Source organism: Lynx canadensis, chromosome A3 (assembly GCF_007474595.2).
Source record: "Lynx canadensis isolate LIC74 chromosome A3, mLynCan4.pri.v2, whole genome shotgun sequence".
Lineage (NCBI taxonomy): Eukaryota > Metazoa > Chordata > Mammalia > Carnivora > Felidae > Lynx > Lynx canadensis.
The window spans coordinates 187610-213060 of NC_044305.1; the positions used below are offsets into that span (position 1 = coordinate 187610).

General features: G+C 63.9%; 2 protein-coding genes across 2 annotated transcripts; one reads left to right on the plus strand and one right to left on the minus strand.

Annotated features, from left to right (window-relative positions):
* Positions 1-213: 213 nt before the first annotated feature.
* TCEA2 (transcription elongation factor A2) lies at positions 214-9005 on the minus strand. The gene is made up of 10 exons (XM_030309116.1): positions 8786-9005; positions 5679-5741; positions 5250-5355; positions 4075-4165; positions 2752-2882; positions 2414-2470; positions 1783-1937; positions 1566-1712; positions 878-949; positions 214-684 (listed from the first exon to the last, which is right to left on the minus strand). The coding sequence occupies exons 1-10, from the start codon at positions 8855-8857 to the stop codon at positions 676-678; spliced, it is 903 nt and encodes a 300-aa protein (XP_030164976.1). The 5' UTR covers positions 8858-9005; the 3' UTR covers positions 214-675.
* A 10326-nt stretch (positions 9006-19331) lies between these two features.
* On the plus strand, positions 19332-20716 carry SOX18 (SRY-box transcription factor 18). The gene is made up of 2 exons (XM_030308940.1): positions 19332-19745; positions 19886-20716. The coding sequence occupies exons 1-2, from the start codon at positions 19388-19390 to the stop codon at positions 20713-20715; spliced, it is 1188 nt and encodes a 395-aa protein (XP_030164800.1). The 5' UTR covers positions 19332-19387; the 3' UTR covers position 20716.
* The last annotated feature ends 4735 nt before the right edge of the window (positions 20717-25451 follow it).

The window sequence follows — 25451 nt, forward strand, 5'->3', positions numbered from 1 at the left end:
CAAACCTGCAGCAGATCCAGGAAACTGAGACTCTGGCCCAGAGTCCCCACCCAATCCTCTCCATCGGATTGGAGCAGACGATCATGGATGGCTTGGAGACCCAGACGTAGCCTCCTGCCCAGGAGCCCTGGGTCCTGAGCTACAGTGGCTGGGGAGGCTCATGAGACCCTGGATCCTCTGGGTCCTAAGGCCCCCTCCCACCTGCACATGCTTATGCTGTGCGCCCCTGCACCTGTCCCTCCTCCATGGGCACACACAGGCAGGAATCTGGGTCCCTCCTGGGATCACCAGGCCCCTCCGAAGGCCAGCGGTCTCTTCCCTCCACCTCTGTTCCACTAGGGCCAAACCTAAGTGTCACCTGATCCCAGGGAGGAGGGCTATCCCCAGTGGTGGGGGGGCAAGGGCGGCCCAGGTCACAGCCCAAGACCGTGCATGGCCCACCAGAACCAAGGGCCAGGAACAACACCATGGCAAAAAGAAACATTTAATAATTTGGGGGAAAGAGGAAGAAAGGTGCACTGCAGGCAGGGTGGGGGGCAGGGTGCACAGCCCTCTGGGGAAGTTCAGGTAGGCACAGGGCAGGTCTCCAGAAGCTATGTCTGTCGACAGAGGACGCAGGGAAGGCCATGGCCAACACTGGGCACGGCCCAAGGCTTCAGACATGTCAACGAGGGCTCAGCAGAACTGCAGCAGACGGGAGAGGCATCAACCACGCAGCCCCCGTGACCCCCGCAGGGCGAGAGTCAGGGCTGGGGTCTCCACCCACCTTCTCTCAAGTCCCGGGAGGCCGGCTGGGCATAGCTGTCCCCCATTTCACATCACACAGATCCCACACAGGCTGGAGACACCCGCGTCCAGAGAAGGCTCACCCACCTACCTTCCAGCGGTTTCCACACTCATTACAGACGACAAAGGTGGTCATGGGCTCATCAGAGCTGCGGGTCTGCACCTGTGAGAGCCCCCCCACCCCAGGCCCAGGGATCAGTCACTCATAGCAAGAGGCCCCAAGAAGCAAGTCTTCCATCAAGTGACAACTTGGGGGGGCTACCCACGCCCTCGGGTAGGGGCGGTATCGCAGCCCCCAGGCCCCTGTGGGTGACCTGTGCTGAGGCTGCGCCAGTAACTCCAACCCTCCAGCCACCCCAACCCTTCTCCCGTTACCAGAGACCCCTGACATGTCCCGAGGTCCACATCAGTGTCCACCTCCACGGGCCTGAGCACAGTCCTGTGGCCACCGCCAGGCAGCCTACCACACCCACTCCCTTGCCACTGCAACGTTCCTCGTGGCCCCTCCGTGCTGGATGAGGCCAGCCCCCCCCCCCCAACTTTAGTGCCCAGAGCAAACCACCACCTGAGACACTGCTTACTGGGGACCAGGGGTGCTGGCAAGGAGGAGGTCCCAAAGGTGGCTATCCTTCTCCCCGGCCCAGTCAGTACACATTCACAGTGCATGTGTCCGGACCCAAGTGCAGTCCCCGCCCCACAGAACCGGGGGCAGGTGCGGGCACCCCTCTTGCTGCCCTCAGGTCCCTGGGACCCCGGGAGGACGGCTAGCGGCAGCTCACCTGCGTGTAAGTACAGTTCTTCTTCTTGCACTTCCCACAGGTGAAGAGGTCTGTCTGCGTGCCCCCCGTGCGGGCCATCTGGTGCTCTCGGATGGCCTCCTTGGTCATCGCCTTCCGAATCTCCTTCAGCTCGTCGCTGGCCATCTCCTGGGCAGGAAGCCGTGTGCTTACCCGCTGCTCACAGGGGTGGCCCCCGCATCCCTCCCGCAGGACTCACCTCTGACGTCATCACAGCGATCTGCTGGGGTGTTATGGCACCACACAACACGTTCCGCCGCAGGTCGGGGTTCTTAGCGTCCTTGAGGTTGGAGATGCGGCTCCGCACACGGTTTTTATACTTCATGTCCGTGTTCCCCACGTCCCGGAAGATACGTGCAGGTGTTTAAGGACCTATCCAGAGGCCAGTGCTTCTGCCTTCCACCCACCCCCTTGGGCCAGCCGAAGGAGGCCAGTGAGGGCCTCCTCGTGGGGGCCCTGTCAGGGTAGGGGCTGGGAGGGGAAGGGGAGCCCAGCAACTCAGTACCCACCCACACCCGGCAGTGAGGGGAAGGGCTGCCGGGCGGGGCCGCCACCAGACCCACCCCCCCCCCCCCCCCCCCCCCCCCCCCGCCGTGGCAAAGGCCCAGCTGCAGGTTCAAAGCCCCAGTGACCCCCGCCCCACCAGCAGGCAGAATCCATCCCTCAGCAGGTCTGGGGAGGGCCCTCCTGGTCAAGAGGGGTGAGCCCACCCAACTGACCGACCACCCGCTGAGGGCACTGGGGTGGCGGCCCCCAGGGGAAGCAGGGCCTGGCGGGCCTCACAGCTCCACCAGAAAGCCCCAGATCCCAAACCCCCGCGCAAAGGATATATTCCTCAATCTGGGCCGACAGGCCCTCGCAGTCTGCACCGACGGCCATGTGCTCATCTGCAAGAAGCAGCCCTGACTAGCCGCCCCTCTGGCTCCATCACCTCCAGCCTGCCCCGCACCTGACGCCCAGGATCCGGGTGCTCTGGTGACCCCAGAGACGCCCTGCCCCCCCCCCACCCGGGGTCAGCTTCAACGGCTCGGGGAGAGGGCCGTCCCCCAGGACCCCCTAAACGCAGGCCGCTGTGGGCCGGCAGAGGCCGGGCCACCCCGGAAGTCTGGGTGCGTATCAGGAGTCAGGACCCCCAGGCAGGCTGTGCAGCGCCCGCCAGGGCACTCACGGTCTGTCTGCAGGGCGGCGGTCAACAGCTCACGGCACTTGTTGCGCACGGCATCACAGGTGACCGGCACCGGGGGAAACGTGGTGATCCTCGGGGCCGATGGCATCCTGGGCAGCTCTGGCCTCTTGCGGCTGGAGAAAGACAGGCCCGCTCGGGCCACGTATACCCCCATGACACACCGGTCCCCACCAGGAAAGCCAGCAATACAGCCACAATCCCCCGCATCCTGGTCGCTCTACCTTGACAGCAGCCCACGGTCCTGCCCGCCTGCAGTCCAGCCCCCCATGCCCCCATGCCCTCTGCCTAGTTGGTCAGAGGCGGTAAAGCCAACCGGGTGGGGTGTACTCTCCCGACGAGGGCACGATTGGGGCCGCATCACCTGTAACGGTCTCCACCCTCCAGGAGGCCGGACGCAGGGCCACGCTGCTCAAGACCAGCTGCCATTTCAGGGAGAGGCAGATGGTGTTGGCGGCTGCCCGAGACCACGGATGGCCGTGCCCAGCGCAGATGCCCCTCGAGGCGCTGGGCACTCCCTACAAGCTACCTGGCGACCAGGTTGCATCCACCGAGCCCTCTCTCCTCACAGCCCTGCATCTTGTGACCCTGTGGCCCCCAGGTTAAGTCAGTGGGAGCAGGGGCCTCCTGGAGGAATAACAACACGTGCAGGGGGAGCAGACGAACCCACGGTCCTGCAACCACGCTATAAATCCAGAGCTCAGCCCTTCCTGGCCCCCGACCCCTTCTGCCCAGTGGGGTCAAACGCAAAGCAGCCTATTGGCCACAGCCCACCCCCAGAGGACCCCCAGTCTCCATGACTGCCCTCTCTGGGGTGGCAGCAGCGAGACCTCAGTGCCCCCAGAACTCGCATCATGCTGCAGGCTGGGGCACCCAAGGGAAAAAGAGTCCAGAAGCAAAGTGACACCAGGCTGAGGGGGACTGGCCAGAGCGGGCCAGTGAGAACCAGACCCAGGACGTGGATGTGCAGCTGGGGCGGAGGGGTGGCACAGCTGCCCCCCCCCCCCCCGCCACAGGCCTGTTCAGGACACGTAGGAGCTCCATGCAGCCAGGTGGACACGGCCTCACCTCTCAGACGCTTGGGGCTAGAAAGTTCCAGAGGAGCTTTGGAAGAGAAGTGTGCAGCAAGAGGCCGACCAGGCCAGGCTCCCTGGGGAAAGTCCCTTCCCTTCCAAGGAACCGAAAGGGCTGATGCCTTCGTATGGCCTCAGCAGACCCAGGGCACAGGGAAACCAGCACCTTCATCTGCCGAGCACGGGGCACCCAGGGGGCAGGAGGGTGTGCACCTGGCTTCCAGATGCACGCTACCTGGGATCCTGGGCCTCAGGGGACTCCTTCGAGGACGATGCGGGCAGAGGTCCGCCCCTCCTCTGCTCCCTGGCTTTGGCGTCTGAAGCATCTGCAGGTGCCAGGAAAGGGGGAGGCTGGCTAGGGAGAGGCAGAGCCAGAGGGGAGTCCCAGGCCAGGGAAGGGAGCGGATCACCATGAAGACATAGCCTTAGCCAGACCACCAGCCCGAGGCCACCAACCCGAACCCCACCGGGGACCCTAGCCGCTGAGCCTTCCACAACTGGGGCCCTCTGTTCTCCCCGCTCAGAAGGTCTCAAGACAGCCCCCACCCCCTCTTTCCTACCCCCCTCCTCAAACAGGCCACCTGTAAGGTTTCTCTGGGGTCTACCCCACTGCCCACCCAGGCAGGGAGGACTGCCATCTGCCCAAAGTGACCCTTGAGTATGGAGCCCCCCAAGTGACAGCCCCCACAGATGAAGCATGATGAGGCACGGTCATTCCTCAACTGGGTCTTGGGGGTCACAGAGAACTGCCATCCACTGAGCACGCCCCCACAAGGTTCCTGAAACGCTAGCCTGTGCTGGGGACCGGCCCACGGGATAAGGAGCAGCCCCCACACCACCAGGAGAAACACACTTGTCCAACACGTGGGCTAATGGCCACGCAGGAGTAGAAGAGACCCAGGACACAAAGCTCTATTTCACAAGGGTTTGGATAGAGCCCAGGAGAGGCTGGGAAGGTGGGGGGTGGAGGGGGGGGGGGGCCTCAGGGTCCAAAGTCGGCATCTCTGCAACCCCCAGTCACCCTGTGCTGAGTGGCTGTGCCCCCTCTCCTCTCTCCCTTGCCCCCTAAACCTTCTCCCCTCTTCCTCTCCCCCCACATCTCCTCCAGCTCCCTGCCCTCTAGCTGCCCTGACACCTCTCAGTGTGACCACCTGCCTGTGCCAGGTCCCTGCAGGGCCCCCCAGCCACCCTCAATGCGGTCCTGCTCCTATCTCGAACTTTCTTTTCTCCTTGCTCTACATGGAACACCTCTCCCCGCAAGCCCCAAGCCTTCCTGGACCTGTTCTGTCACACCCCCGCTCCCAGGTGGCCCTGGCTCAGGGACAGCACTGCCAGCACCCTACACAGTGCTGACCAGCGCTTCTCAGGGTTCCCCTTGCCCCAGCTCTCAGCCTGCTGCCGGACCCGCACCCAGGAGCTTCTTCCAGGACTTGATGAGCGACTTGGCCAGCGCGATGACCCCCTCATCAGAACTCTGCTTCCGCAGGGCGTTGACGGACATGCCGACGCGCGTAGACTGCAAGGCAAGCAGCCTGGGCTGAGGGGCAGCAGTCAGACCCTTCTCGCAGACCCTCCTAGGCTCCCACAGGGCAGGGGGTGGGGACCAGCTTGTGAGGCGGACGGCCTTTCCGAGGGTTACTGTCCCATGTGGAACCCAGGAACCTCGGCAAGGAACAGGGTGGGTTATCTCTGGATTCCCCTTTGTCTTCCTCAGCAACAAAGGCAGGGACGGTCTCTTCTGGGACAGACACCTGTGCCAACCAAGGCCCAGGGCGTGGGCCAGGAAGCCCTGCCAGGTGCCCAGGAGCTGTCCCGGGCAGGAGGCACGCAGGGCCCTACCTGCAGCAGGTGCAGCGTGACGGGCATGGCCTTCAGCTCCCGCAGCAGGTCCATGGCTCCCTCCTGGAAGGAGAAGGGGGACCTTCATAAATGACTTCAAGGTCTTGGTGGGATGATCCCACCTCCTCCTGCACACAAGGGTAGGGGGGGCACAAACAGTGACAACTGGAGATCCACCTGTGGTCAGGTGCCCGGGGAGGGTCAGGACGAGAAGGAAAGCGTCTTTGTACACTCAATCCCAGCATTTTGGGTCACTGACCAAACCAAGGCTGTGGGAAACACCGTCAAGGACCTCAGCCCCTCTCTGGCAGCAGTGCCACACCTAGGTGCAGGTGTGGGGCCCCAGGGGTACTCACTGTCCTGTCCGGTCTCAGGACAGGTGGATTGGCAGCATACCCTGAGGTGGCCCCCCTACCTGCTCAGAGGGGGCGACCCAAGCAAGATCAGTGTCCCCTGCTGAGGCCACACGCTCTACTCCCACACCTACACCATGTCCAGGTTCAAGTCCTGTGGCCTCGCCCTTCATCAATCCCTCCAGGCCTTGCCTGAACCCTCAGGCCAGCCACCTTTCCCGCCTTGCCCCCTCCCACCCCACAGCTTTGTTTCTTCAAAGCTCTCTCCCATGCCAACGCCATGCCCAAATGGGCCATTCTCTCCACTCAAGGCTCAGCTTAATGTTCAAGTGTGCCAAGTTGCTTGCCCCAGGACCTTTGCACCCGCTGCCCCCACTGCCATAGAAATACCTCCCAAATATCTACAGGTTTGTACTCTCCCACCTTCAAAAGTTTGTTCAGATGACACCTTCTTGGCAAGACCTCTTCTACTTAAAATTGAAATCACAACCCATGCAACACCCCCATCCTCCTCCCCTGCTTTTGCTCTCTTCCACAGATGCTTCACTTTTTAACACACCGGTGTGTTTTAATGTATGGGTCTCTCCCTTGACATGAAGGGGACAGAAGTAACCTGACCAGCCACCCAAGACTGTGAGAGCCCCATGTCCTGCAGCACAGGCCGTGGGAAGGGCTGGCCCCACTCCCAGCCGCCCCCGGCCCCCCCCACCCGCCCACAATCTGGGTAGCACCTCTGTTCTGCAGCCCCCTCCCTGTCACCCCCAGCAGGCTCTGCCCCTCAGCCTGTGCAGAGTCCAGCCCTGAGGTGATCTCCTCAGGGAAGGAAGATGGTTGTCAGAGCCAAGGACACAGTGCTGCTCACTGATCATTTTCCCTGAGACAGAGCCTTGGGCTGTGTAAGGTCAGTTTCTCGTGGGCTCCAGACCAGAGGCATAAACACAATTCCCATCATGGCTCCCAAATCCCCAAGAAGCCTCACAGGGACTAGAACCGCCGCTGGCTCTCACTGCCCATGCCACAGCACCCCCAAACCCCTTAGACTGCCTTCCCAGTCTAGAGGGTGGTCGACGCCCCCTCCTCAATCTCCCCTGGAGCTTCTATTCAAGCTGTGGCTGTGCTTCCGACCTGGATACACCCTCCTCCCAGCTCTACCTGGCCCCAACCAGCCCTCCATGGGTTCTATAACCCATCTCTGTGCCCACCTGGGGGGTGCTGTCTCCTTCAAGAGAGGAAGCAGCTTCTTTCTCTGGTCATCTCTGGAAACAGCTAAAGATTGTTCCCACACCCTTGCTCTGTGCTGCCCACGGCCTCCCAGGGGTATGAAGACAATGTGTGTGGAGGGGCTGCTGCTTGCTGGATGAATGAATGAGTGGGAGCCAGCCACCCCTCTGGCCCCAGTGTAGACCCCTGTCCAGAACCTGGTCACCGGGGACCCGGGACGAGCCTGCTTAATCCCAAAAACCACCCGAAGCACCAGTGCAGGCGGACAGCCCTGGGGCGGCTGTGCAGGCATCTCAGGCCCGTGACGGAGCCTCCTCCACCACCTCCCTATTCTTAGTCTGCAGGGGAGGGCGGGTTGTGTTTATTCAGCCTCTCGGGAAGCCAGCCAGGACCCCTCCCAACATCCTAAAGGCAGGTGCCAGCCACTAAGAATGCTTCCATGTGAGGGTACACAGGTTGTCAAAATCTCAAAGCTGAAGAGGGGCTGCAGTTGGAACCCCATCTACCTGCTTCCTCTTAGGGATCATGACACAGCCTCCTACAAAGGCTCACTGACCACAGGACAACAGAGGCCAGGCAGCATAGTGAGCACAGCTGGCGGGGGCGGGGGGCTCTAGCACCAAAGCACTCCCAGGCCAGGCTCACCAGACCTCCCAAGGGTCTTAAGCAGGGGTCTCTGCATATCTACCCACTCCCCGGTTGCTGCTGGCTGAGTCCTGGCTAAGGAAGGGAAAGAATTTATTAGGGAAATCTGGTTCTTGTAGGGCAGGGACAGATACAGAGGAAAAGGGGGGCCTCTCCACCAGGAAAGGCCTCCGGCCCGCTTGTGAAGGGGTATGAGGGCCACGACCCCAGGCCCAACAGAGTTAAGCGCTGTAGCTCCAGGAGAAAAGGGGGTCCAATCTCACACTCCAAACTCTTGCACACTGAGAAAGGATGTGGGAGACCTAGGGTGGGGCAGAGGGCTCTGAGTCGGGATGGGGGCGGGGGGGGGGGGGGGGGAAGCTGTCTGCGGAGAGTCCTGAGAGCGAGAGGGAAACTGTGAGGATGCCCAGGCTGAGAAGGAGGAAGGCAAGGGGGTTGGGGGGCGGGGCAGCCAATAAGAAAGGTCTGAACGGGCTGGGGACTCCGCAAGGCCTGAGGGGCGGGACCGAGGAATGCTTCCGCTGGCCGGCCCTGGTAGGGGTGGGGTGGGGGAGTCCGGAGTTAGGGGGCAAGTAAGGAGACGGGTCTCAGGTCTGCGGGATCTCAGCCTGGTAGCTGGGGTCTGAGTCCAGAGAGGGCGGCTCCAGGGACAAGGTCCAGGCCCGACTGCGGCCTCTGCCGTGGGTGCGGGAGTGAAGGGCAGGGCTGGCCCAGGGCAGGGGTCTCGGCCACCGACGGGGGTCTCTCCCCGCGTCCCGGGAGTCTCTGCTGGGGCGGGGTCTCGTCCTGCCCCTCGGGTGGTCTCCCCGACCCTGAAGGGGGCTCGGCAGGCTCGGCAGGGGTCGGCGGGGCGGGGGTCCCGGGGTCCTGGCGGCCCGCGCCCCTCACCGCACTCTTCTTGGTCACCATCTTGTCCAGCCTCCGGGCGATCCGCGCAATCTCCTCTTCTTTGCCCATCATCGACACGGGGGCAGGGCCCCCAGCGCCCGCCGCGCCAGCCTCAGCCTCCGGGCCTAGACCCCCTGCCCCGGCCGTCGCCGCCTCCCGCACCCGTCGCAGCCGACGCAGCCCAGCCGCGGGCGGGAGACCCTCCGTTCAAACCCCCGGCCCCCGCGGCCGCCGCGCTGCGTCCTGGGACATGTAGTTCTCGCGGCCGCCCGCCTCGCGCGCGCTCGCCAGGCCCTGAACCACAACTCCCAGAAACCATGCGGCTCTGCATGGCTTCCTGGGGAGTGTAGTCCTGACGCGGGCCGTCGCCGAAGGACGACGGGTCCGGAGGACTCACAATCCCACGAGCCCCCGCGCGAGGCGGTTAGCCGGCGGAGGGCGCTGCGGTAGCGCGAGGCCAGAACGTGTGTCCCGGCCCCTGCGCGACCCCGAGGATGTCCCACCCCGGCCCTCCGCCCGGGAGCTGCCCGGGGTCCAGATACGTGGGGCCCACAAAGGCACCTTGGGGTCCGTCCCCTATCTCCATCCGCTTCGAACGCTCCTCTTCCACCTTCGGCCATCAGGGGACAGCCGGACCCAGCGGGAGACCCCCCGACCCCACCCCACCCCCAAGCCTGCGCGGACCCCCTGCGCTCTCTGGCCTGGATTCTGGCCCCTGAGCCCTGGTGCGGGGCGCCCGGAGGCGGGAGGGAGCAGTAGCCGGATGCAGGATTTGGAAGAAGCCGGGGCTGCGGTTCAGAAGGTGCCGGGGGACTTGGAGAGGCCGCTTGGGCAAGGCTCCTGCCTCAGGAGTCAGCTACCGGCTTGTGAATCCCGGGCTCTGCCCTTGAGACCAGTCGTTAACCGCTGTGCGCCTCGGTCTTCCCATCTGTGAAACGAAGATGGTAACATCGTCTGCCTCAGAGGGCTGCTCTCAGGACGATGTGAGTTGATACAAATCATGCGTTGAGAACAACAGATCAGGGGACACAGCGTGAGCAGTTCAGTGGTCACCTTTGCTGCTGGAGGTCCCTGGGAGTGGCCACACGGTACTCAAGTCGGAGGGATGGCGCTGGCCGTGAGAGGGCTGGGGAGGGGCAGAGCTCGCATCCCCTCCAGATGTCTGCCCCTTCCTCAGTGATGCAGATGCTGAGTGGTTTGCTGGACAGGGCACAGTTCTAGGGAGAGGGTAGAAGCCAGAGAACTGACGTCTATAGCGTTGTGGGCCCCACATTCGCTAAATTTCAGGCCAAGTAATTGTGAGACCAGGTGCCTGGTTGACTTAGTCGGTTAACCTTCTGACTCTTGATTTCAGCTCAGGTCATGGTGTCCCTCTGTCGTCAGATCAAGCCCTGCGTCCGGCTCCATGGTGAGTGTGGAGCCTGCTTGGGATTCTGTCTCTCCCTCTCTGTCTCTGCCTCTCCCCTGCTCGTTTGCACGTGCTCTGTCTCTCTCTCAAAAAATAAATAAACCTTAAAAAAAATGTGACTCTAACGCGTGACCTAGGGAGCTGGTGAAGAATGAAGACCTTTGCTTCTTGTAACCCAAGGGTGGGGCCCTGAGGTCTTTGCCCTCTGTCCACAGGGGCAGAAGCACAGAACTGTGGCCAACCAGGGTGGACTCTGAACAGTGGGCACCCAGAGGCGGGCAGGGGCTCAGGAGGCCAGGGGGCTGTGTTCCAAGTGTGCAGATGGTGCCGATGGAGCCGTGACCGGGAGGTGGCTGGTGGTCTGGAGTTTGTGCCCAGCTCCATGACCTTGTCCACGCTGCTGAGAAGAACAGAGGCAGTCACAGGACAGGGACTGTGGGGGGTTAGGGGGAGACGGGGCAGGTCTGGGAGCTGAAGAGGCGGACTTGGTGGGGTGGCAGGGAGAGCAGGACGCAGTCTCAGCCTGGGGCTCAGGGACCAACACCCTGTCAGGAAGAAACCAGGTGGGAAGGAATCTTCACGTCCTTCCCGTCGACCTCTAGTGGAAGCGTATTGTCCCTTTGGTTTTGAATGAAGCGATGGCCCACATCTCACAGCAGTGCCAGGACTGGCCACAGCACAGACGGGAGCCACTTCCCTCCACGGCCATCCTGCCGATGCCCCAGGTGGTCACCGCTGCCGGAATCCGCAGCAGTAAAGAAGCGCTTAGGTTTCTGTGTCACACATTTTTTGTTTTTCTGTATCACACGTGTTAGGAAATGTTTTGGTAGCTGTGTTGCACTGTAACTGGTTTCCTTTGTAACCCTATGAATTTTACTTTCTGCTCGGGCCCCATTACATGGCACCAGAGTAAGGTCATGGACCAGAGAAGAGGCTGTCAGCTGAGAACTAGGGCCCTTCCGCTATGCAGCCACAGTGGGAATCCTGGACCTCCTGCCTTGGACCCTTTCTCCCCCACGAGAAACAAGCGACTGGGCTGCAAGGCTGCAGTGGGGTGGCCCAGGGTGGGGCAGGTGTTGGGGAGGAGGACAGAATAGGTGGGGCTGGGTGGCAGAGGAGGCAGGGTGCTTCCAAGCTGGAGACCTGGAGGCCACAGCCCTTCCCCTGTGACAGGAGCCCTGAGCCATAGTGCAGTCCAGGGTATGGCCCCATGCTGCATGCATGAGTGCCCAGGGACCAAGTAGGGTGATCCTGCCCGGAGGCCTCTGTGGCCCTTGATGAACGAGCAGCGGCCTCTAGGTGGCGGGAGGGAGCCACAGACCAGCAGGCCAGCCAGCTACCCACCACCCTACCCCTTCGGAGGCCAATTCTGGCCACAACTGAGAAGTGGCCAGAGTGGGGCTGTGCTTAGTCGTGGACAGAGACCCTCACCTGTGGGTCCTGTAGGTGGATCCCACCCTCGCTAGGGCAGCACCCACCAACCCCCAAATTCTCAGTATTCCACTTCAGAAGTTCCTGGTCACGGGGCCCCTCATGAGTTCACGACCTTTGGAACCTTGCTTAGGATGATCACAGCCCACCGCAGACCCCTCGTGGACCCTCTTCAACCTTGGGAACTTACTCCCCAACGAGCCGCCTGAGCCCTGGGGCCATCCAGCACCCTCAGAAAACTGGTCAAAGAGGGTAGCGTCACAACCACGGGATTCTCCCGGGGGGGGGGGTGGTATGTAAACCTCGCTGTACCCCTACTAGGGGGGTACCCCTACTAGGGGACTCCAGGGCGGGGGCCTTCCTGGTCCCCTTCCTGGTCCAGGCCTCCTACCCTGGCCCCTCTGCAAACGAAGAACTTCATTTCCCCCGTATGGCCACACGCAACAGGGGAGACAGTTGCTCACGTGTGCACACGCTGGCCATACCTGAGGGTGCACGTGCACAGACACTCAAAACCCCCCTGGGACTGTCCACGAGCTGGCTCCCAAGGACTGTCAGCTGGGAAAACCAGGCCTTCATTCCAGCCACGTCTTCAGCCCAAGACACCTAATAGCTGCTCAGTAAATATGTGTTTCATGAAGGAAGGAAAAAACAATACCCCGCAGTGGGTGGGCAGTAAGAGACCCACACTTACCAGCCACCACCCAGCAAGGGAGCCCTAAAGGCAGGCCCCACCCCCCACCAGCTCAGGGCTGGTGGGCCAGCTCAGGGCTGATGTCTCCTGCTGCTTTAGGCTGAAGGCCTGACCCACAGATCTAGAACCAGATGGGGCCCTCCCTCCAGGACTCCCAGCATCTCCTGCTAAGATGGGCTGAAGCAGGGGAGGGGGCGTGGGGGCAGAGAGTTGAGAGCTGAGTCAAGGCAGGTCCCGGCTGGGCCGGGTTAGGAGACCATGAGCGGTGAAAATGTAGACGTGTGGGTGGAGGTCCAGCAGCTCCCGATCGGAGGTCAGAGGTGAAGGGGAACCAGCAAGAAGTAGAGAGGAACCCCCAAGGGATGGAAGGCAGCGTGCACTCCTTCCCAGACCCACCCTGCCTGTCTTACTCCAGAAGGCCCTCCCGGACCCTCCGCAGGCCGCCTGGAAGTGACGGTGCCCAAGACGGCGCCGTGGGGCAGCCCCCAGAGAAGAGAGATGCACGGGCCGGCCCTCCGGAGCCCTCCTGTGTGTGGAGCCCGGCCCTACCCTGGGGGCTCAGGGGGAGGCACAGCCCCGACAGGGACCTGGGGACACCCCAGCGACACCCCCAGGGTCCACCACACATAGGCTGGACCACACCTTTGGCCCAGAGTCCTGCCCCTCCCCCATCCTCAGTCCGGAAACATCGGAAGCTCAGGCCATTTATTTTTCTATTTGTGTCCCCCGCCCCCTGCTCGCCCAAAGCCGGCCATGACCCAAGCGGGTCGCATCCGTGCTTCCTTTCTGGCTGAGGCAGGGGCCTCAGTGGGAAGGCCCAACCAACTGAACTCACATCGAGCCCCACCTCTAGCTTCCCATGGCCACAGGGTGTGGGGGCATCTTGCAGCCCCAGAAGCCCCCACACGTGGTCCACTACCCGTAGGCAGCTCTCCCCGGGCCTAGGTGACCAGCTGTTTCTACATCCACCAGACCCCCAGGCCGCCAGGGCGGCCGGCCACCACGGTGTCACTGCGGGGCCGTGACCCCAGCCAACCCCATCAGGGCTTCCCTCAGATCCTGGCCTCTGAAGTCGGGCAGGGCAGTGACCAGAGACTCATGCCCAGCAAGAGGCCTCATCCCGTGCACCAGCAGATATCTCGGCTCTGCCGCTGCAGCAGCCCTCTCTCTGGACCTCAGTCTCCCGGTCTGCAGAATGGGAAGAGCTGCCCACCCAGGGTAGCATCTATAGGAAAGTCCCCAGTCCAGCCCATAACCTTGGCCCAGGCCCAGCTCCCTCCCCCAGAGGCAGCACTTGGGGGAGGCAGAAGGCATCCCCCAGAGGCCACATGCAGTCCTGGCGGCCTGCTCCAGGCTCTAACAATGTGCTTCCCCCCCCACACAATTCCCAGAAACGCAGCCTCCCTGCCCTGCCAGCCAGCCTGGCGGCCACTCCACCCTCCCCATCCCCAGGGGCCCCGGCGGGGGGTGGGGGTGGGGGTGTCGGGGGTGGTCACGGGCCACGGGCGAAAGGAGGCAGTCTCACTCCCAGGGCACCAAGCCCGGGGGTCCCCAAGGTAGCTTCTCCCAGGGGTCCAGGCACACCAATCCTGCCCTCCTGGAGGGGGCCAAGGAAACTCCTCAGGGAGGCAGTTCAGTTGAGGAGCGAGGCCTGCTCCGGGAGCCGCCCTCCTCCCCTTCTCTCCTGATGCTAAGTCCATCCTTCCCGAGCCGCACATCTCCACACAGCAGCTGAGCTGAGGCTGTGAAAACTAAGTCACATCACACCCCTCCTCTGCTCAAAACCCTCCTAAAGTGACCAACTCTCCTTCAGAGGAAAAAAAAAGAGAGACCCTCCCAGGCCCCACACAGCAACCTGTCCCCTCCCTTCTGCACTCCCCACTTATCCTACATACCAGCACACCTCTGTGACCCAGGGCCTTTGCACGTGCTGCTCATGCTGTGTAAAACACTCTTCTCTGTGCATCCCCTCATCTCTCTCACATGTTTCCTTCTGGGGTTGGCTCAAAAGTGACCTCACGGAACAACAGGTCGCAAGCCCCCCTGACACAGCCCCTCCTTCCTCTTCCACATCTGCCAGCACCCTTCTCGCACATCACAGCCCGGCACCCCATATTCTAACCTGCTTGTGGATCTGTTGATTGTCTGTCCCTCTCTATCGGAACAGGAAACCGCACCCCCAACCCTGGGCAAGGACCTGGGTCTGTTTTGTTCACTGCCAGACCCCCATCTCATAGAACAGAGCTGGGTTCGTCGCGGGCACATGGAAACAAACGAATGAATGCATGAATGAATGATTCTTGCCCTTGAGTGAGGGCCACTTGTCAAAGCCACTTGTCAGCAAAGCTAGGGCGGCAGCAGCAAAGAAGTATAGCTGCAGGGCCCTCGGGGGGCTCTGCGCCTTCTCTCCACCATTCCCAGGACAGCTGAGGACTGTCACCAGACCCTGGCAGGAGAGAGGCCCAGCCGTCCGAGGGCAGAGAGGTCAGGGTGGGCACTGCCCAGGATACCCGCAGCCCCCCTCCCCACGCGGGACACACAGACGGCCCGCCCTCTGCTTCTCCAAGAGCCCCTGGGGGGCCGGGGGGTGCAGGGCACAAGTCCTATAGGGCTAGGACACCGGCAGACCCAGGCCCAGGCCACGCTGATGTGAATAAGGACAGCCATGCCAGCAGCTGCCCTGTGCCCTCACTGGGGGGCACTGGGGCACAGTGGGACAGAAGCTCCAGGCCTGGCCCGCCGGACAACCGGACAGACAGAGTGTCTGGCGCCTGCTCGGGCAGCCTGGCCCTCGGCTCCCTCCTCACAGCTGTGGCCTTCCTTCCTGAGCTGGCGTTTCCTGGCTCCTCCCTGCTGTTGCCACGGAAACCTAGAGCCCGGTTCCCATGGAGCCCCTGCTGAGCCTGAGTGGGGCCCACACAGCTCGCAGAAACCCCCAGGACACACACGGCCACACAACGCCCCCCCCCAGGGCTCACACAGCCCAACACCCCAACTCAGCGCAACACCCCAGCCCGGGCACCTTGACCGTCTACGGAAGTCACTCCTCCCGCGTGGGACCCAAGGCTCATCTGTCGCCCTCCAGACACCCACAAGGCCCTGTGCCTCTCAACCCAGAGAAGCGCCCCCCCCACCTGCTCAGCCCTGCCAGCGCCACCCCCCCCAGCACTCAGGGGCAGACCCTCCCCAAGCACCTGAAGGGCCCCACAGTGACACCATCACGTCCACCCCCTCTGCTCATCCAAAAGGCTCGAGACCCTCAGCCAGTCCGACACCCCCCAGAGCACGCTGACACCCTCGTTCCCACAACACCCAGCCCAGCCTGTGGACTCAGGTCCACACGACTGCGGCCAACTGTGACGCCAAAGCTGACACTCTCGAGAGCTGCTGCCTATGAGCCCGAACACCCAGACCTGCTTCCTCACCCCCACCCCCACCCCCACCCCCACCTTCTCCCAGGGGCAAGGCCCAAAGTTCAGAACCCCCGTGGTTCTGTGCACAGCAGGCCCAGCATCCTAGGGCTGAGAGCAAGAAGGCACGGGGCGGGGCAAGCCAGCTGTCCTCAGGCATGAGCTCCGATGTCCACCTGAACCAGGCCTGTCGCTGGGCGAGGGACCCCCATGCGCATGCATGTGCCCACTTGGTACTAGGCCATTGGGCAGCCTCCTCAGAAGCCCTGAGCCCTGCGCAAAGGTTGAGGCCGACCCTGCGCCTTGCCTCCCCCACCCCCCACCCCCGTCCCAGCCCCTGGAGCGGCCTCAAGGAGGACCGGGACGAGGGCCGGGCCCAGAGCCCTGGCCTCAACGACCACAGGGTGGGATCTGAAGCGAGCAGCCTGGCTGTAAAGCCAAGGTCTCAGAAGACAAGAGAGTCCCTTCTACCTGGACCTGTGTCTAACAGGGACCCCCACCCCCACCCTCCAGGAGGAGGAGGGTCCGGCCCCAAGGGACTGGGTAATTGGTCCCAGCCTCCCTGCTCCTGCAGCAGCCAGGGCTGGGTGGGTGGGAGCCTGTGAGGTCTGTGCCCCGGGCAGCGCCTGGGAGGTCTGCCACTCCCAGAGCCCAGCCAACCCCCCACCCAGCACGGAGGGGGACTGCCCAGCATTCTCTGGTCCTGGCTGAGAGAGGAAGTGGGTGGAGGGCGGGGAGGGCAGTGTCCACTCGGCCCTCGGGCCAGCCCCACGCTTGCAGGGAAAGCTTGCCCCTCTGCTCCCCCTTTCTGTCTGGGGAGCTGAGGGCTGCAGACAAGGCCCCCACAAGGGTGAGCAGTAGCCAAGCTGGGCCAGGTCAGACAGAGATGGGTTCTGGAGGCAGAGGAATGCCCCGGACTCACGACTCACCCCACTTCGGACAGAGCTGGGGCCACTCCGGAGAAGTCTTGGGGACCCCTCCCTTGGTAGGTGTTGAGGGTGAGGCCTTCACTGAGCAGGACCCCTATTCCACACCCTGTGGGACCCCACCTCACGGCAGGGTCCAGCCGCTGTCTGGCTCCTAAGGCCTTGGGCAGACTCCAACACTAGAGCCAACCTCACTGCACACTCAGGCAGACAGACACACAGACCTTCACCACCACGCAGACACAGAGACCACACACAAACACACAAACACGCACAGCTGATGCCCCTCCCCCCAGAACAGCTGACCACACCCACACCAGCCCTCCTATAGCGCTGGGGGAGTCCCCCAGCCCTGTTCCTCCGAGGTCAGGGCCACCCCGACTGCAGTCCCCACCCCCACCTCCGCCACTCTCTTCGTCCGGACCGTGGGCCAGAGCCACGGTCCTCACCCCTGCCAGGCAGCACACACAGGAGGGCAGCCTGACCCCAAAGAGGTAGGGGGCACCCCAAGAGGCTCTCCTCTTGCCCCACCCAGCCCCGGCCCACAGGACACGACAGCTGGCCCCCCTGAGTAGCACAAGGTGCTACTCTGCCAAGAGGGAGGGTCCTCGGCTGGCGCCAGATGAGGCGGCAGCCCTGGGGGATGCGGGGCACTGCCTTGGCGAGGTAGCGCTCGCTGGGTGCTGCAACCGCCGGTGGGTAACCGCTTCTGGAGCAGCTCGGTCAAACCTGGGCTTTCGGGAGCTGCAGAGGGCCAGGCAGGGCCCGGGGGGTGGGGGGGGGGACTGAAAATCCATCCCGATGTGGGGGGAGGCCGCAGTGGAGGACCCAGTGGGCCTCCTCCCCGAGCCCCAGTGACCGTCATCCCAGAGAGCTGCTGCCCGCGCCAAGCCAGGCCCTGGGAAGCCCAGACCACACCCAGCAGGGCAAAGGTAGCCTCTGCCGGTGCCGGCTCCCGGGACCCATCCTTCGACCCACAGTCTTCCTCGCGCATCGCCCCTCCCGTCAGGATGCCCAGTCCACCCTCTTACACTGGCCGGACGGGAGCTGGCCCTGCCAGGAGAGGTCTGTGGGGCCGCCCCAGGGCCCCATGTTCTTTCCTGCTAACCTTCCCCCTCGACCCAGAGAACCCACTTCTGGCGCCTTGACTGCTCCCAGTACACACCAGCACAGGCTCCACGTTGCGGATTAAGCTCTGGGGCCCGGGGCATCCGGAAAACAGTCCGGGACGCACGACGCTCTAGTCCTCCGGCCAACGGACAAGACCCTACACGACAGAACCCGATGAGGGGACAGGACGGACATCCGACAGCCCTCGGGTTGAGGGACCCCTGTCGGGCTGTGGGCCTTTCCCACGGGGGGAAAGCTCAGGAGCAGGCAATGGGGGGAGCCATCCCACTCACAAGCACTGCCTACGTGCCCTAGCCCAGGGTCGCTGACACCCGTGGCCCTGAGCCACGGAGCTGCCAGCACCTGGGACAGAGGCTCCGCGACATGGGAAGGAGGGCTGCCGAGCTCCCAGGCTGCAAACAGTTGTGCAGGAGCGAAAACTCAGATCCCACCCCAGAGCTGGAAAGCACACTCCTCCCACCCCCAAGAGAACGCCCCTCAGCAGGAGGGTAGGGAAACAGCCCTGGGGAGACCCCCTCGGACTCCTCAGCTTCTGGAGCCCAAGCTCCTCCTGGACTGCCAGGAAGCTCCCTGGAAACGCTCTCGCAGGCCTGGTGGCCCAGGGGAGGGGCTCCCCCGCTCCCCTCCACCTGCCCCAGCCCTGGATCCAGCTTCACTCCAATGTGGCAGCGGTGGCCCCAGCGGGGCAGGGCAACCAGTTAGCACTGGTCCCACCCCCTGACCCCAACGGGTCCGGAGGGGAGGAGGAACAAGGAACAAGGCCGCGGGCTCAGCGCCTTCCCTGGAGGCTCCTCTGCCCTCTGGGCTCCCTCCCACTGTGGGAAACGTCCGGGGCACCTACTGCTGAGGTTTGACCTGTTTGCAGTGGGTTTGGGAGTGATGGAGGGGGCACGAAGACCAACTCTTTTAACTCCATGGACAGGCAGGAGGAGCTCGAAGCCCCCAGTCGTGAAGACTCCACATGTACGGGAGGGGTGGGGGCCACCATACCCTGGGGTTATCCAGAACACGCTCTCCCAAGACACAGGGCGCTTTTCCCAAAGTGCCCGGTACTTTTGAGCTAGACCCCAGGAAGCGTTCTTGGGAAGCTTCCCAGGAACATGGGGTTAAAATATGACCCACTCACGGGGGGGAGTGGGGGTGGGCAGCCAGCCTCCCCCCGTTGCCGTCCGGGGGTCTGACTCCGTGGGTGGGGACGGCACCTCGTCTCCGAAAGTCTGACAGTCCCCGCGAGGACGCCCCCTTCCAAGCTCCAGCCCACATCGGCGGCCCGTTCCCACTGTGTGTGTGTGTTGGGAGGGGGGCGGGGGGCGGTCCCTCCTTCAGACAGGGTGCGGGGGCAGCCGCGCGAAGGAGGCTGCGGTGGAATCCGGAGGGCCGGAGAAGAAAGGGAGCCCCCGGGGAGGGGGCGGCCCCAGCCCGCCCCGCCCCGCCCCGCCGCCTATTGGCCCCGCGCCGCTATATCTGGGCGCCCACCCGGCCCGAGGCCACCGCCGTCTCCACCGCCGTCCGCCCTGCCCTCCGCGCCCGGCTCCCGAAGTGCCCGCTCTCCCACCCTCCGCGCTCCCGCGCTCCGTTCCGCCCAGGCCGCGCCCAGCTGGAATGCAGAGATCGCCGCCCGGCTACGGCGCACAGGACGACCCGCCAGCCCGCCGCGACTGTGCATGGGCCCCGGGACCCGGGGCCGCCGCTGAGCCGCGCGGCCTCCCCGCCGCCCCCGCCGCCCTCGCCGCGCCCGTCGCTCCCGCCTCGCCGCCCAGCCCGCAGCGCAGCCCGACGCGAAGCCCCGAGCCGGGGCGCTATGGCCTCAGCCCGGCCGGCCGCGGGGAGCGCCAGGCTGCCGACGAGTCGCGCATCCGGCGGCCCATGAACGCCTTCATGGTGTGGGCGAAGGACGAGCGCAAGCGGCTGGCGCAGCAGAACCCGGACCTCCACAACGCGGTGCTCAGCAAGATGCTGGGTGAGGGGCGCGGGCGGGGAAGGGCGCGGGGCGGGGGTGGGGGGTGGGGGGTGGGGGGAGGGACCTGGGGCCGGGCCGGGCCGGGCGGGGGCCGGGCGGGGGCCGGGCGGGGCCCGCTGACCCGCACCCACGGTCCGCAGGCAAGGCGTGGAAGGAGCTGAGCGCGGCGGAGAAGCGGCCCTTCGTGGAGGAGGCGGAGCGGCTGCGCGTGCAGCACCTGCGGGACCACCCCAACTACAAGTATCGGCCGCGCCGCAAGAAGCAGGCGCGCAAGGCCCGGCGGCTGGAGCCCGGCCTCCTGCTCCCGGGCCTGGCGCCCCCCCCGCCGCCGCCGCCGCCTCCGCCGCCGCCGCCCCCCGAGCCCTTCTCCGCGGCGCCCGGCGCGGCCCGTGCCTTCCGCGAGCTGCCCCCGCTGGGCGCCGAGTTCGACGGCCTGGGGCTGCCCACGCCCGAGCGCTCGCCGCTGGACGGCCTGGAGCCCGGCGAGGCCGCCTTCTTCCCGCCGCCCGCGGCGCCCGAGGACTGCGCGCTCCGAGCCTTCCGCGCGCCCTACGCGCCCGCCGAGCTGCCCCGGGACCCCGGCGGCGGCTACGGGGCGCCCGCGGCCGAGGCGCTCAGGACCGCGCCCGCTCCCGCCGCGCCGCTCGCCGGCCTCTACTACGGCGCCCTGGCCGCGCCCGCAGCCGGCCCGTTCCCCGGCCCGCTGTCGCCGCCCCCCGAGGCCCCCCCGCCCGAGGGCGCCGAGACGCTGGGGCCCAGCGCCGACCTGTGGGCCGACGTGGACCTCACCGAGTTCGACCAGTACCTCAACTGCGGCCGGACTCGGCCCGACGCCGCCGGGCTCCCGTACCACGTGGCGCTGGCCAAGCTGGGCCCGCGCGCCATGTCCTGCCCCGAGGAGAGCAGCCTGATCGCCGCGCTGTCCGACGCCAGCAGCGCCGTCTACTACAGCGCCTGCATCTCGGGTTGAGCGGCCGCCGCCGCCGCCGCCGCCGCCGCCGCCGCCGCCGCGCGTGCCCGCCCGGCGTCTCTCCAGGGCGCGCGCGTTTCGGCTACTCCCGGGCGCCCTGCGAGGGTGCCTCCCACGTGCCCTGGGGCCTTTCCCGGAATCCCAGGCCTGGGACCTGTTGGCTGGCCCTGCTAGGGTTAACTCTTTGAAGCGTCTAATGCTTTCCTTGCAGTGTATTTTCTAGAATCAGGCTGTATTTTTCGCTTTGCCTTTTTTATACACGTAATACAACATATTTAATTTTTAATTAAACTTTTAAACTTTTTCTTCCAACGGGTTTCACTGACCAAAAGCACCAATGTAGCAATATGAGGAATACCAGTATTTGTTTGCTTTAAAGGAGGAGCAGGATCTGCACCCCCCCCCACCCCCCCCCACCCCACCCCGGGCCAGGCGAGGCCACAATAAAGTGACTCGCCCTTTCCTCTGCACACCGGAGTCTGTGGTTGTTGGGGGAAGGGGGAATGGACCCTGGCCGTGCCGTTCCCCAGAGCCTCCTGGGAGACAGCCACCCAGCTTGGCCCCCAAAACACCCACCTCTCCGTCCTTCCAGGATGCCCCCCCCCCGCCCCCCCGCGACAGAGTTGGTGGGAGGCATGAGGTGCAGGCACTCCCCACCCCCCCTTCCATTCCCCTCCTCTCCCAACCCCCCTTTTTAATTCGAGCGTAACAGGGGTTGGCGATGCCCCCACACCTCCACCCATGTTTCATTATCCTCAGCTCTTTTAAAACTTTCTTCAAGATAAATAAATTAAGTTAAATTAAAAATAAATACATAAATGCAACTTCCTTCACACCTGGGGACTACTTCTCAGGACTGTGCTCCTCTCCAAAGGAGGCTGGCAGGGTGGACACCTATATGCCCACCCCCCACCCCCGCCGCTGGGCCCTGTCATTCTTAAACCAGTGTCCCCGGAGTGGGCAGCCCCACGTCACACCCATGCTGCTTCCCGGTGACAGGTCAACGACCCGAGCAGGGAGGCTCAGGCCCCGATTCTGGAACTCTCAGCCAGCCCTTCTCCCCTCCCAACAGAACTGGGCCTCCTCTTTCCACACTTCCTGGTCTCCTAGCCCCTTTCTCTGCCCCCCTCCCTGGCGAGCTGACATGCAAAAGTCAGTCCTAGCCCACCCAGTCTCCCATGCATCTGGGAGCACGGGCGTCTGTGAGTCAAGTGGGTTCTGTACGATGCTGAGTGCAGCTGAGCCCGATTCTCACCGCACACGTGTGAGCCAGTGTGTGCAAGCATGTGTGTGTGTGTACGTGAGGCTCTGAGCATGGGTGTGATGCTGTGACACTGTGACCATCCATGCTCACTGTGTCTGTGTGCACATGGTGCAATAACCCTGGGGCTGGATGTGCATATGTCAGTGTGTAAACCTAGGTGTCCACACACACGGGTATGCTGCCTGAGTGTGTGTGGGGAGGCAAACAGGCGGTGGGGCTGTTTCTGTAGGTATCCTGCTTCTCAGAGGCAGACTGACATCACCTCTATATTAAGTGGCATGGGCTACACACTTCACCTGGGTCCCCTATCCCTGCCTCGTCAGCAACAAGGCTCAAAAAAACAGAGACAGAGATAGAAAGGAACAGAGACAGACAAGCTGAAAAGGACAGGATTTGGACCCAGAGGTGGAGAGAGACACACACTGGGTGGGTAGAGGGGCAGAAATAGCCCACAGGACGACAAGGACACCATCTGCCCCCTCCAAGTGGACACAAGCACGGTGCATGGCAGGGACGCCGAGGCCCAAAGGGAAAAGGGTGGTCCGGTTCAGCCGCGTTTGTTACGGCTTTGGAGTGGGAGTGCTCAGAGGCCCCAGGGCTGAGTCCCAGACTCATGCCTGGAGAGGGGCACATGACCCAAGAGTGTACCTCATCAGCTGTCGTGGTCCTCCAGCTCCTGATCTGCCCTGGGCCTGCCCCCTGGTGGGGGGGTCAGGTTGCCCACCCCCTCGAGCCCTGGGTCAGCTGGACCAAAGTGTGCCCCGCTGCGGGGACCCAGAGCAGCCAGAGTCCAGGAGTCTCTACCCCGGGTGCGGACCCTCCTATCCCCTCACTCCACCCACTGGCCAGGGCAGGTAGGAGGAGGCGGGTAGGAGGGAGGGAGGGAGGCCAGGGCAGGTGGGAGCCACCGTGAACAGCCCCACTAAGGGCCTCCCTGCCTGGGCTGAGGCACTGTCCATCGTCCCACCTGGGCCCCCGCCCCAGAGACACCCGTGGACACACAGAAGAAGATGCCAGACAAGCGGACACAGCCCGTTGTGTCTTTCTTTCCTGGTTTCTGGCACAGGCCGGGGCGATGTTCTCCCAGCCTCCGTTCTGGGCTCCTCACCCCACCCCCATGCCACCCAGAGGGCCCCTTGAGGTCAGTAGGATGGGGAGCCACAAGGATGCTTCCGGGGGGCAGCACACACCATTGCCCCGGTAGGGAGAAGGCAGAGCAGCTGGACCCCTAGAAGCCCCTCCCACGGTGGCAAGGCAGGAGGCCAGTGGGGGGCCCCAATTTGGAGCCAGTCCCCATCGCCAGGGGCTGGGGGACTCCAGGAGCAGGATCTGAACAAGGACATGAGAGGGCCTCCCACAGAGAGCAGCTGTTTCCAATAGCAGCTCCTCAGCCATTGCCCTCAGTGGTGGGCCAGCGCAGGAGGGTGGGGAGGGGTCTCTTCAAAGGACCCTCTGCCCAGGGCCCTGCCTGGGGAGCTATCCAAGGGGACTGGCTCTGCCCTGCCTGGACAGAACAGCTGTCTCAGGCAGAACCACAGCCTGTCCCCCCTCCCTGGCCTGGGCGGCTCGGGCCCTGGGTCAGGTTTCCCACCGTTCCCCCTCCTGGCTCCACCTACCTGCTTCCCCGAGGGTCAGAAAAGGGAAGTCCCCACCCCCAGCTCCCGCTGAGTCAGGCTGGCCAGGAACAGACCCTGGTGGCCTAGCTCCTGGCGGGAAGTTCTAGCAGCCCTGCCTAGCACAAGCCACAGCTCCCACGCCCAGGACTCAGCTGGGCCCTGGAGGGACCTGGGCCGGGGTGTTGAACCTTCCCCAGCAAGCAGCCCAGGGGAGGAGGGTCAGGGAGGGTGGGGCTGGGGGCAGGTTAGGGGCACCCTCTCCCCCTCAGGTCATCCCCTGGACACCTTTGGGAACACAACACACACACACACACACACACACACACACACACACACACAACTAGACAACTAGTCACATAGCCTACCAAGAGATACATCGGGGCCAAGGCTCTGCTCACTCATATGCCCGACCCAACGAGGCCATGCTGGGCAGGCAAGGATGGACCTAAGTCACCCTCCACTCGGCCGGACAAACGCTCTCAACGACCCAAGGGTGTCGTCAGCCCACATTCTACCAAACCTGCATAGGTTTTCTGGCAGCTAAGTCAGTGGTTTTAGTACATTCCCAGGACTGGGCGGCCACCACGCCTCTCATTTCAGTGTTTTCCCACCTCTTCAAAAAGAAACCCTCACTTGTTAGCAGTGACTCCCCCGCCCCCAGGGAAACATCACCTACTTTCCGCGTCTGTGGGTCTGCCTGTTCTGGACATTTCACATAAATGGGATCGCACAAGAAGTGGGTTTGAGGCTGGCTTTGTTCACTGAGCATCAGCTTTCCTGGGTTCTTCCGTGTTGTAGCGTGTGAACTTCATTCCTTTGTAGGGCGGAGTACTATTCCACCGTCTGACCGAACCACGTTTTATCTGTTCACCCACCGGTGGACGCTTAGATTGTTTCCACCCGCTGCGATTGCGAATAATGCCGCAGTGAACGTTGGTGTACCAAGGTTTTGCGTGGCGTGCATTTTCATTAAAATTACACAGATTTATATCTCTAATGACCATCCGAGCAAGTAGGTTCAGCATGTTAGAGCCAGGTATCCCAAGGCTCAGCCCTCCACCCAGCCACCCCCACTCCTGCCCCAGGCTGCGGAGGGGCCCCACGGACCAGGTGTGTGGGAACTCCTGGCCCCGGACCTGGAGAGACGGAGAGACGGGGGGGGGGGGGGGGGGGGTGAACGCCGAGGCTCCTCCTCCTCTCGGGCTCCCTCCTCACCTCCAGCCTCGCACGGAAGCCAGGCAGGGTGCAATGGGGCGGGCTCAGCATCGTAGGGGCTCCCCGTCCACCACCATGTTTCCTACGACCCCACGACCCCACTTGGCCCCCACGACCCAGTCCTGTCTCCGCGATCCTGCCTCGTGCGCAGCGACCCTGTCCCCGACCCTCATTACCCAACCTGTGCCCCACGACCCAACCCTGTGCGCCATGGCCCCGCCCCATACCCCATGACCCCGCCCCGTATCCCACGCTCCTGCCAGCCTGCGCACCCGAGAAAACAGGAAGGGGCGCACAGCGGCGGCGCAGGGAGGAAATGCAGGAAGCGGCCGCCGGGTGCGGCGCTTATCTTGGGCCACAGCCGGGACCCCTGGCCTCACGCCCCGGCACAGGCCCGGCAGGGGACGCAGGGCGCGACCGGAGGACAGGGCCCGCTCACCTGGCGGGGAGCCCCGGCCACCTCACCCCCAAGATACGAAGGTCACAACTGGGCTGTGGAGGGAGGCAACGAGGCCAGTGACAGGATTTGACTGAGCCAGGCTGTGGCCATCCACAGATGTGAGCAGAAGTCCCGTTAAGACACAGCCCACGGGCACCTGCGTGGCTCAGTGGAAAGAGCATGCGTCTCTTAATCCCAAGGC

Excerpts from the sequence above, each read along its gene's own strand:
- SOX18 (XM_030308940.1), top strand. The coding sequence starts at position 19,388 with ATGCAGAGATCGCCGCCCGGCTACGGCGCACAGGACGACCCGCCAGCC. Across the intron at positions 19,746-19,885 it reads GGTGCTCAGCAAGATGCTGG|GCAAGGCGTGGAAGGAGCTG; the intron begins GTGAGGGGCGCG and ends CACGGTCCGCAG.
- TCEA2 (XM_030309116.1), bottom strand. The coding sequence starts at position 8,857 with ATGATGGGCAAAGAAGAGGAGATTGCGCGGATCGCCCGGAGGCTGGAC. Across the intron at positions 4,166-5,249 it reads GTCCTGGAAGAAGCTCCTGG|ATGCTTCAGACGCCAAAGCC; the intron begins GTGCGGGTCCGG and ends TGGCACCTGCAG. Across the intron at positions 1,713-1,782 it reads TCGCTGTGATGACGTCAGAG|GAGATGGCCAGCGACGAGCT; the intron begins GTGAGTCCTGCG and ends CTTCCTGCCCAG.